Here is a 12,006-nt window from a genome sequence, read left to right on the forward strand (position 1 = left end):
TGTGGCAAGAAGACAGCTTGGGCAGCCTGGAGAAGCATACCAGACCTCACCAACACCCCTGACCTCTTCAGTCTTGAGTCTGTGCATATGCAGAACATTGAACGATTTGTCGTGCTCATGTACAGCAAGGGGTGTGGTGCAGCTGGTGTCAATGAGGCCAGACATTGCCTCTTCACCACTGGAAGTAGATCACTGGAAAACCTCCCACCTACCCAAGCTGCACTGTTCCAGCATGTCAAGCGAGCGCTACTGCAGGCAAGTTTCTACTGGAATCAGGCAACCTCGGTCCAGCAGGAAATTCCTGACTTCAGTGAGTGGGGCTGGCACAAAGATGGCACATGGCAACCACTGTGGACCACTCTTAGTGATGCATCAGCAGCATGTGACCTTCTTGTGCGCTGTGGCTGCCTCTAGGGATGCATGGGAAGGTGCAAATGCCACCGTATCGGTGTCCGATGCACAATCCTCTGCAAATGCGAAGGTGGGTGCCTTAATAATGAAGATGACAGCCAGTAACTCCACACCTTGCAAGGGATGGAGACACAAAGAATGTGAAAGACAACATTGTGATCTAACATTTTGATTTTAGCAAGTTTTACGGAGTAACTATTTTGATTACATTGTCCCCTACTGTTGTTTACTGTTGTTGAAGTTGGACTTGTATTAGTTTGTTGTTTATAATAAACAATCTACTGTTTTGAGTTGTGAAACATTGATACATATGTACAACTACAACTTATAATGGGAAAAAAAAACGTTTTGGGGGTAGAATCTGGCATGGCGCACCAGAAATATTGGATTTTACCCCAATATTACCTTTATATACTAACTTTGATGAGTAAACTTGACCTTGAGGGGTAATCTTGACCTCAAATCATTAAAACAACACCAGAATCAGATTCTACGACCCAGAAACCCCCTAAAAAGTGGTATCATTTATGATTCTATGACTTTCCGTTTTTTTCGGGTGGCAGCCATATTGGATTGCGCAATATGGCAGTACCATGGGGCGCCAATCTTGGCACCCATCTTAAAATGATTAAGTACGGTGTGGACAACATCTGTGCCAAATTTGGCGAATTTGCGAGAATCTGAACCAAAATATCCCCGGGGCCCCCGACTAGTGGTGCCGGTGTCTCCTCCATGTTTAGTTCGTCTCTCAGTCTGACTCCACTCTCAAACTACCCAGTTTGTTCTGCGTTCCGGACAGTTTAAGGCCCGCCCTTCCGCATCCGATACTTCACACGTAAGAAACTCGATCCCAACCCAGTCTACCATTATAAATAAACACTCAAGCCCACAGTATAAAGCACATGAAAATAACTAGTTACTTTTGAAAAGAAAGTCAATGTAATAGTACTCAAAATGTGAAAGTAACTAGTTACTTTATCGTTACTGGAAAAAAGGAATATTACTTAAAGTAATGTTACTTTCCAACACTAAGAAATAAAAATGCAAACATACTTTGGATTCTAAAGTATGATTCTTCTAAAGTTTATAAAACACCACAAAATTATACCACCTGTACCTTTTTGGTAATAGCATTTTCTATCAAGTAACTATTACACACATACCGGTAGATTAAGTAAGCAATAAAATCCCCAGAGAAATAAATTATATTTTATCTTTATTAAAACAAACATCAGAAGGCAATTGAGTTAACATTTACATGGCATCTACACACAGGCCTTCTAGGGAGGTGTGTTCTGTAGGGAGGGCATAGCATGCCAAAGGGAAACTGAATAAATATAAGCATATACTGTAACTGCTCAAATATAATTATAACAGGATTCATGAAGTGTGCAGTGTGCCCATCTGAAAATGTTATGTTTCCATACTTTTACAATAGCACCAGAAATAAGTCATTCTTGATATGCAAGTACCGGTATTTAATAAATTCCAACTTTCTCAAGTCCAAATGAACAAATCTGCCCGATTCAAGCCGAAAGTTCAATGTTGAGATTACATTCCATATCATTGCCTTGTTCCTCCAATTTCCTTAAACCAGAGTTCTACTCAGTAGCGCACGGGCACCATGCACTGGAATTAGCAGATGTACAAGCTCAATGCATCACATGCATTGTGAGATTGTACATTTGCTATTACCTAAGTATGAATCAGGCATTAGACCAAGGCAGTGTGGGCCTTTGAGGCTCCACGCTCCCATTTACACTTGCAGAATTGTGATCAACCATATACTGTATCTAATATGGGATCAGCACATCACATTTGATGTTCCTGGTAAATATTCTTCCAGGCAGTGTTCTTCAGCCTGGGTGAGTGGATCAATAGCACTCAAGGCCTCTAGTTTCCTTCTTCCTTTTACAGTTAGAGGGGGAAGCTGGCCTGCCCCTTTTGTCTACTCTTCCATTAACTGTCTTTCGCTTCAGTTCCTCCACGTCTCATTCTGCCGTTGCCTCACTAATACTTAATATGATTTGCACTGATTTGCACTGTCCTTTCTCCTGCAACTACAAGGATAGGAAGTACCTTATTTTCAATTAAACCTTGACATCACATCTTTGTCACGGTTGTACGGTTGTTTTATTAGAAAGTTAAATTCTAACATTTGTTTGGACCCCAACAAGGACTCGCTTTTTGGGACAACAAACGGGTAAATTTAACGGGTCACCAATGTTTTTGTTTAAATACAATATCGTATTGTCAAAGGATTTAGTTTTATAACAAAACAGCAATAAAAGGTGAATCTATGTACATTTCTGACCACTTCAGTTTCCCTGTGCTTCCGCTTTCCAAGCATGCCGTAGTGGCAATCAAACAAACCGGATACCAATTCCCTGTGCATACAAAACTGTATAGTCGCTTTACCCATTCTGCTATCAAGTTATTTGATTCAACCATATTTCATAAGACATACACTTAGACAAAAAGAAAAGAACAACAGTGTTCAAGGCGTCTGTTACTCACACATGAATGAATTACATGACCATGCGATTCATATTTGATTCATCATTAATACAGTCCAGTTCAATCCAGATTAAACAAGTTTTGAAGTACAGAAATGAAATCATGGCATCATTAGGACATCCAAGATCCAACCAAAAATGCAGATCCGGCTTACATAGAAATACAGTATATAAATAAACAAACAAACAAATCAGTGTTTAGAAGGAATTTTAGGTTTGCGCCTTCTTATGTGACGGATTAAAGTTTTGCCACATTGGACAATACTATGCTGTGCCAAGTTACATATTTAAGAGAAAATGTAGCAACTTTAGCAAACTCAACGTTTCTCCATCTGAATTTTAAATGTAACGTGGATGGACAGCGTGCATATTAAAAGAAAAAAGGAAAATGTATTTGCAAATACTATTTACTCCAAATCTGACCGTGTGAGAATGAACCCTATGTACAAATACCCCGTGACCACTTGTCTTGCCAGTTGTTCTGTATACAAATTTAGTTTTTCTTTTTTTTTCCACTGTTGTACTAGTGATCCAAGGATGACCTTTAGTCTCTAGGAAGGAGAGAAAGCTGCTACAAAATAGAGCTGGCCAATACTGTCGTTAAATCAGTCCGTTATGTCCATGTCTTAACATAGTGAGGTCATTAGGATTTATGGGGAACATTGTTGATATTGAACATGAATCCTATCACTGTATTCTATTGTGTAAAGATCGTAACAGAGCACTTGAAATACATGTTTTACGTAGGCTGGCAGAGACACAATGCATTGGCAAGTGTTTTGTTTTCTTCTTCAGATTTTCATGTCATCACAATAGAATTCACGTTGAATATCATCTTTCAAGTTGAATATCAAAGTTCTCCCTTTTTAACTGTTAGTTTGCATTTTTGATTCAAGTAAATTTGATTAGACTCATTTGACTTTAGTAAAGACCCAAGTCTGTTAAGGAAACAACTTCATCTCTATGTCTCTGTGGTGGGTTTACTCTTCCCTGGTGTTTGTGATTATCCAGGGCTTCCTTACTTCCGTTTGCCCTTGGTGTCGGTAGTCTGGAACACACTGGAGGCAGACATCAGGTTTTCAATGTATTGACCGAGAACCTGGTTCTCTGACTTGAGCTTAAGGTTCTCCTCCTTGACCGCATCCACTCGTGCCGACAGGTCTGCAACATAAAATGGGGAAAGTCAACAAAGATTATTCCAAAACAGAATAAAACATCCATTTTCCAATCCAATTGACTGCCATGATTCAGGGTGTTTTTCACCAACCTTTGGTAATCATAGATTAGAATGTCATATCATATTCTGCGTGGCTCCATTCTGTGCACGGGTGCTCTTAAATGACGCACACAGGTGTGCTAGAATCGGAATCCATGATCCATATCCATACACAACAATCTGTTTGAAAGCTACAGGCTCTGGTGTAGAATGAGCGCTGTGTGCAGTTGTCCATTAGGACTGCATTATATACAGTATATTGTACAAGTACAGCCCCTGGATATAACTTTAGGTCAAGATGGTAAGAGAAAAGAATCCGACTATGAAAGATGATTCGTTATTGGGGCACTGATGGCAGGAGCCTGCTGGGCTCTTGATTCAATAGGAACAGTGACTAACGTGACATCAACCCTCAATCCCATCTATGTGAAATACATCAGTGAATAGTGTCAGAATCCATGGCAAAGGTGCACAACTGCACATTATGTATTCATGTGAAATAAGGAAAAACCAAAGAGAAAACTCTTAACTGAACTGGTAACTGAAAATGTAAATTAGACTGTCAGCAAGACCGGTCTGTTGACTACTACAGTTATACAAGTAATAGTAGAGTTGCAGCACATAAACCTAATCAGCACAGGTCTGAATGCTTGACCCGTTCAGTGAGGCATCCTGTGGTAGTGGCTCTGTGCACTTGTGCAGGACATTCTCTTGACATAGTTTGGGCCCAGTTTTCCCCTTGGAGGAGAGGGTCACTGCAAATCAATACCAATTTATTCTGAATATAATGAAACATTCCTATCTGATGAGTGGTCACGTGAATGTTTTATGATACATGATGTCAATCATTATGTTATGGCCTTCAGTCACCAGATCTTAACCCAATTAAACTACAATATTTTGGTCCGATATGTTAAAGGCGTAGTGAAACGGAAATGGTGGACATTTTATTTTGACATTTCAGACGGTTTCAAGTTGAAACAACACTTTAAAGTTTCTGAACTAATCAGAGCGTCGCATCCCTTCAGGCGATGGGACGGTGCTACACACAGTACGCATGATGTGTGTTTACAAGTCAGATGGTCGGCCAGCTGTACCAGTTTACTGATATGTGGCTTATTTCTACCCTATAATGTTTTCAGATACATATTTTAGCGTGATGATTAAGTTGAAACAGAGTAATACACTGTCTGGATGTTATCTTGAATGGGAATAAAACGGAGGATTTCTGTAATCAGTAGCAGCTGTGCTGCACGGATGCGCACATATGGTGAACGGGTGAGCTTAATTTTTATTGGCTTTTATCGATGTGGGCCTCGACACGTCATCACGCAGTACGTTTTCGTTTTCAGGAAGTAATACAATTTCGATTTTTATACTTTTGATATAAAAATACACAGAAAAAAGAATGCCCATTTTTTTGGCATCCATTGTTAGGTATGCCCATATGATGACCACGGATATGGTCTAAAAGTGTGAAAAACGTATTTTTCATTTCACTACGCCTTTAACACAGTGCTCTCCACCACTATCATCAAAACACCAAATGAAGACATATCTTAATTTCCTTCCTTCCCTCCAGTGGAATTCCATAGACTTGTACAATCTATGCTATATAGACATAGATACAGACAGACCCGCACAATATCATTTCATGTGTTAACACCCAGAAAGTACCAGATAATGCTAAATCAGGTGATGTGAATATACAACAGAAAGGGTGTGTGGGGGGGACTGGAGAGGTGAGTAATGGCTCGTACACACTGCACGATATTTGCACTCACCGGAAAACTCCCAATCTGACGCAAGATCGGGCTTTGATCGCCAAGGTTTTGCTTGCTGTGTGTGAAAGGCTCTGCAAGAAGATATAGCGCCGATAAAAGTGCTTGCCGACGCCTTCCCAACCGTTTCTGAATATCAAGCACGTTTGATATTTGGCTCCTCGCAGTCGCTGCAGCCCACGTAGGCTACACACTATCACAAACATTTCGGCCTGTGTAGCCTGGCTATTCCTGTGTGTGGCATGCACGGAGAGAGAGAGAGAGAGAGAGAAAGGCGTCCTGTGTCGGTCTCGCGCTTGTGTCACGGCATCCTGCACGTGCGTGAGATGTCACAATGAATTGAAATAAATAAAAATGATGTAGCCTATATCGGGTCTGGATCGCATCTTGGTGAACTCTTGCATTGTGTGATGCCTAGTCAGCGACCAATCGTTTAGTGTGAAAGCCACAACGATATAATGACTGAATGATTAAAAAAAAAAAAAAAAAAGACTCCTGTAGTAGTACATAACGATCTGATGACTCGCCGACAACTTTAAAACTCCTACAGTGTGTAGGGGCCATAAGAATGACTCAGGAGAAAAGGAGATCAAGGGCTACCAAGATGGAAATAAAAGGAGATGAGCATGTTACAAAATGTTAGTTCAATGCTCAATACATCTTGCAGAGCAGTATGAGATGGATGTGCATTGATTGAGATATGAGGTGGTGTTAGTAAGAAAGAGTGTCATAGTTGACTAGTAAATAACAGATGTGTGCAACAACCTTTAAGTGGATGCTGCATGTTTAGAGAGCAAGGAAAGAAGTGTAGGGAGGGCAAGAAGAGAGAAAGAAAGGCATACCTTCCAGCGTGTGCTGAAGTTCCAGAACCTGATTTATGAGCCTGGTCTTCTCTTCCACCTCCACTTGGTTCTCCATGTCTCCTGAAGCATACACACAAGTTCCATTTGTTCCATCATGTCCATAAGTAGATACAACATGCACACTGCAAATTACAAGATCTCTCACTCTCTCTCTCTCATGCATTGTACTTAATTTTTCCTCACACCACAAGACAACCATACACAAAAGTGTCACTGTCCATACCATCTATATCACAGTTCATGGTGAAGAGCTCTGTGTCCTGTTTGGTATACAGGGCTGCAGTTCGACTGTCCGCTGGAAGACACGACAGAGGAGAAAGGGAGGGAGGAAACTTCCATCAGTGACTGACTGACTGTATAATAATAATACTGTTATCTAGCAGCAAGTACATGCATAGCAGCATACTGCTGTCTTGTACACTGATTCGCTATCATTGCAAAGAGAGGGTAGCACAAGATGGGTTGAGAGATACAAAGGAAATGCATTAAAATCTAGATCAATTCGGTAAATGAACGCTTTTGAAGATCGGCTCTTTTTGACACGCGACACCGTCGTAGGACGGAGTATAAATGAGGCACGCCCAGGCAGGGCGATATGGAGGAGCCCTGACGGAGCCCCACGTCCAACAGAGCTACGTAAACACATCAACACAGATCCAATTAGCTGGTACTGTAGCAGTAGCTAGCTACCGCAATGCTACACAGACTGGGTTATTTGAAATTCTCCAATATGAAACATTTCCGTGAAAACTGTGGGAAATTAGCCTTGGATCAAGACTATCATCGATTTTTACGTTTGCATATCTGATACTAAAGTAAAAGTCAGAGACTCGATCTACGATAGTCTTGATCCACGGCTAGTGGGAAATCAAATCATACACTCGTAACTGTGCACTTGACGTTATTGGGAAATAAAATAATACAGAAAATCCGCTATTTAACGCTGCGTTTGATACACAATACATGATGGAAGATACGAGGCACGACGAGAATGAGAGAAAACGTGTAAATATCACAAGACGTACTTTGGGCCCTGAATAACATTTTAGAGTCAAATCACCAGCTCTAGTCCATTAGACAAGCATTAGCAGCCGTTATCTTGCCCACTTAGCCGGAACAGCATGAAATTAAACGGTAGCTAAACAGAAATGCTGAAACATAAACACTGATGTAACGTACTAGCATGCTGCTAGGCTAGCCAGTTAGCTTGTGTCACCAATCAACGCCATTGTCGGTTTGCAAAGCAGCGGATCGTCTGGTCCACTGCGAATAACGACTCTTTATGTCGATGTTAAGGTTTACCTTCGGTGAGACAAGAAAGGTCCGTTTGGCTTTCGCTCGGGTGACCTTGTAGCCTAAACAAGACACTGCCGTTTTGCTTCTGGTGATGAGACAACACTACACTAAAACAACCTCACTCACTCACTCACACACAGTCAGACACCACATCATCATCATCCAACAACACACGACACGAGTGACCGACCACACTGTATTTACCAAGGTGTACCGCCAGAGGGAGACAGAACTAAGCCAATGTATTTTCATGGATACCGAGAGACCTCCTCAGTTGGAGAGATGGGTAACAGGCTAACAGCCAGGATATATGGGCACCTCAATGTAAAATGGCATTTTGGGGCATAAACAATAATTTGAAGGATAAAATTAAGTCTGATAATGACGTACCGTGCATGTTCATATCAGGTCTATTATTAATACTTTACATTTCAAATATTTCAACATTTCAGACAAAATAGCCAATTTTACATTGAGGTGCCCAGATGTCCCTAGTAGTGCCCACCTACCCTGTATCCAAGAGATGCACCCCGCTGGACATGCAAGCCAAGGCCCCCCACTCACTGCTCAGTACCTATAAGCACAGTAATCTACTTTAACCCAGACGCCACTGTCCTTGGCTTGTAGACAGAAAAGCCCACTAATGTTAAGTGGTTAATGCATGCCCAACAGTAGCTTGTAGACTGTACAGACCCCCCCCCCCCCCCCCCTACCACACCTACCATCACCCCAACACAATAGATGGTAAAATAAAGTTATTCTTCTTGTAACAATTCACATGTAGCGTACACAATCACAAAGGAATCGTAAAGTAAAAGGCATGTGTGTGTGTGTGTGTGTGTGTGTGTGTGTGTGTGTGTGTGTGTGTGTGTGTGTGTGTGTGTGTGTGTGCGTGCGTGTGCTTATAAAAGCCACACACCTTTTGAAGGAGCCTCTTCAGCCTTGTCACAATAGAAATGCTCACACAACGACCACACCTGATTTACAAGTTTGTAGTTGATTGAGGCTTCTGTTCTGTGCCATATCATATAGGCCGTTCACTTGCATTTCTTGTGCAAGTCATTTGCTGAACTACCTGCCTGCCTGTCACAACTTAAGCTTTGTATACCTAAACGTATACCGTATACCTAAAGGCATAGATCACTCCTAGTACCTACCTGCATATAGAAATCCCCACCATGAAATGAAATATGCCTTCTGTGTACATGTGTATGAGATTATGACTTCTGTGTATGTGTTGTAACAATATAATTATAGTTATCTTTATAGTTATTGTGCTCAGTGTGAATGGCACTAGATACAGATAGTATGCCTATTCTCTCCAACAACTTAATTAGTCAACAAGTTAGTGGTTATACATCTTCAACTGACTTTATACAGTTCTCTTGATGTGACTAGTGGTAAGTAACCATGTCAGAACCAGTCCATGCATCATAGCTCAGGTACGTACAATCAACATACCATGTTCTTGAATAATAACATTTTAGAGAACAGTTGTGTCAGACACATATTTTCTGAAATGAATGTACCTGCATCGTCTGCCAGAGAGATATTGGTGAAGGTCCCATCATCTTCATCCAGCTCGTTCTCCATATCTCTGCTTTCTCTAGAATGTTCACTTAGTTTAACTCGCCCTTTTGCTGGCAGCTGTTCTTAAACCCATGCATTTACTTTGTTGTTTGGTTGCTTTTAATACATATCTTCCTCATACAGTCCTATGTATGTATTTCAGTTCCTCCCTCCCTCCCTCCCTCCCTCCCTCCCTCCATCTCTCTCTCTGTCTCTTTCTTTCTTTTTGTATCTCTCACTCTGTACTTTCCCCTACACAGACACCTGTTCCGGTAAGGTGGCTCCACCTCCCCACGAATAATTCACGTCACGACGGTTAAATGCACTACCTGACCGGTGGCTCCACCTCCCCACGAATAATTCACGTCACCACGGTTACATGCACTACCTGATCGGTGGCTCGGATGACAGAGTTTTCATAGCTGGGCTTTAAAGGCAACATATGGTTCAAAGTTCAACCTCCAACAAAAACAGGAACAATAAGGGGCCATAAAGACATCATTCAGTGTACACGGCACGCACGCGCGCGCGCGCACACACACACACACACACACACACACACACAAAATTTGAATAGTAACACATTAACCACTAAGTGAAAGTATGTATAGTTGTTTATACAGACTGGCTCAGAAACTCTCTTTTCTTTTGTCTGTTTTGTACCTATCCACGTACTGCACCTAGCCACTATAGTTTTGAAAATACAACATAACCCTGAACGAGCCAAGCTCACCAAGTCTGCAGCAGTATTCATGTTTATTGTACTTTGACCTTTGAATGAACCAGTTAAGCCCTATTTAAATAGTGAAAATAGCCTGTGATTGTGACCTGCAATTTCTGGAAAATATTTGAATATTTTTGGAAGACGTCTGCAATACAGCAATGCATTGATGCTAAACAGAAAATGTATTTGTAATTTGTAACTTTTCAATAGGCTATTTATGTATCTTATGAAGCACATAAGCCTACTTTTGAATCCTCGTGGTGTTTTTAAAAGCAAGTACTCCAGTACTTTAACTCAAGTACAAATTTGACAGAGCAACTTTCACTTGCAGTTGAGTAATATTGGACCAGGAGTATCAATAATTTGACCCAAAGTACTGGAGTTGAGTACTTTGTCAAAGACTGGTACTACTCTACTCTCTATAAAGCAGTTGGCCACTATTCACCACGTAAACCCTTTCATCACTATTTGTATTTTGGGCATGTCATGATAAGTGAACAAATCAGTAAGTGATCTACAAGCTTGTAGATCAGCTACCGGTATTTTCGACCAAGAGATTTGGAGTAAAGGGAAAAAATAAGGGCGCCAAGGAGTGAGAAACCCCGGTCAAGTATATAGTGTTTAAGGATTTACATGAATAACAACCAATGTTGACAATTACTTTTTGGCTCCAAAGGTACTACACTATTATGGTATGAGGAAAAGTTTTATGGGTGTACTGACAAGTAAGACAATGCTGCTTCCTGCTTACTATTCTAGAGTTAAAAATAATGAAAAGGAAAAAAACATAATCAATTCAAAGTCTGGGCTGAATTCCATAGCCTAATGCAAAGTGCAATTGCAATGCCCCATTCTAATTCTATGCTATTCCTTTTATCCATTATTTATTTTATGCAAAAAGCATTTAGAACTGCTTTCCTGTATGAAATGTGTAGAAATAGGAACTATATGAATCAATCAGTGATAGATTGCTCTCACTTTTACTTAAGTTTTATTATCGGCAGCAGTTGTACATCTTGATAATTCTCCATTTAATGCGTGATATGCACATTTTATAATGATTGCAGTATAATAAAAGCATAATCTCTGTATTTTGTGCTTAATTTGACATTTTACTACGCAATAAAAGCCTCAGTGTTCTTTTTTTTGTACAAACAAATATATATGCTTCAGAATGGGTTTTACTGTAAATTTTTGTCACAGTTTTGTCCAGTGTATGTCCATGTGTAAAGGCACATTCAACCTGGATATCAATAAGGAAATCCATTGAGATGAATGATGAACGAATGGTGCCAAACTGTCTACCCATCAGCGTTCTTTCCAAACGTTGGGGTTACCAAAGTTCACTGAAGAAAACGAAAAGAAAAACAAAGCAACAGAGCTTCCTTGACAGAAAAGTGGAAGATCGCCGACTGTGGGACTAGCTTTGAGACCCACCATTCTATTGTCTCAACAAGCTTTATTTATTCAAACATCAATTGGTTTGCTAGGAAGTTTGTGGGATGTGTGCTCCCCCCGGACCATTTCAAGATCAGTATGGTGAAAAAGCATGCAATGCAGGGGATGCCATTTATTCCAAACATGCTCAAATATACAAATTATATTCACAGCACCGGCTCAAGGATTATTC

At 40.7% G+C, this 12,006-nt stretch overlaps 1 protein-coding gene across 2 annotated transcripts; it reads right to left on the reverse strand.

Annotated features, from left to right (window-relative positions):
* Positions 1-1,610: 1,610 nt before the first annotated feature.
* scoca (short coiled-coil protein a) lies at positions 1,611-9,802 on the reverse strand. 2 transcript variants are annotated; one of them, XM_080759149.1, is made up of 4 exons: positions 9,613-9,802; positions 7,011-7,082; positions 6,767-6,847; positions 1,611-4,088 (listed from the first exon to the last, which is right to left on the reverse strand). In XM_080759149.1, the coding sequence occupies exons 1-4, from the start codon at positions 9,674-9,676 to the stop codon at positions 3,946-3,948; spliced, it is 360 nt and encodes a 119-aa protein (XP_080615275.1). In that variant the 5' UTR covers positions 9,677-9,802; the 3' UTR covers positions 1,611-3,945. The 2 variants fall into 2 exon arrangements, with proteins under 2 accessions (XP_080615275.1, XP_080615276.1); XM_080759150.1 differs by lacking the exon at positions 9,613-9,802 and adding an exon at positions 8,090-8,245.
* Positions 9,803-12,006: the final 2,204 nt, after the last annotated feature.

Source organism: Protomyctophum bolini (genome assembly GCF_963924005.1).
Source record: "Protomyctophum bolini genome assembly, chromosome: 3".
In the NCBI taxonomy this organism is placed as follows: domain Eukaryota; kingdom Metazoa; phylum Chordata; class Actinopteri; order Myctophiformes; family Myctophidae; genus Protomyctophum; species Protomyctophum bolini.

Excerpts from the sequence above, each read along its gene's own strand:
- scoca (XM_080759149.1), bottom strand. The coding sequence starts at position 9,676 with ATGGAGAACGAGCTGGATGAAGATGATGGGACCTTCACCAATATCTCT. Across the intron at positions 7,083-9,612 it reads CTCTCTGGCAGACGATGCAG|CGGACAGTCGAACTGCAGCC; the intron begins GTACATTCATTT and ends CGTGTCTTCCAG. Across the intron at positions 6,848-7,010 it reads CATGAACTGTGATATAGATG|GAGACATGGAGAACCAAGTG; the intron begins GTATGGACAGTG and ends TGTATGCTTCAG.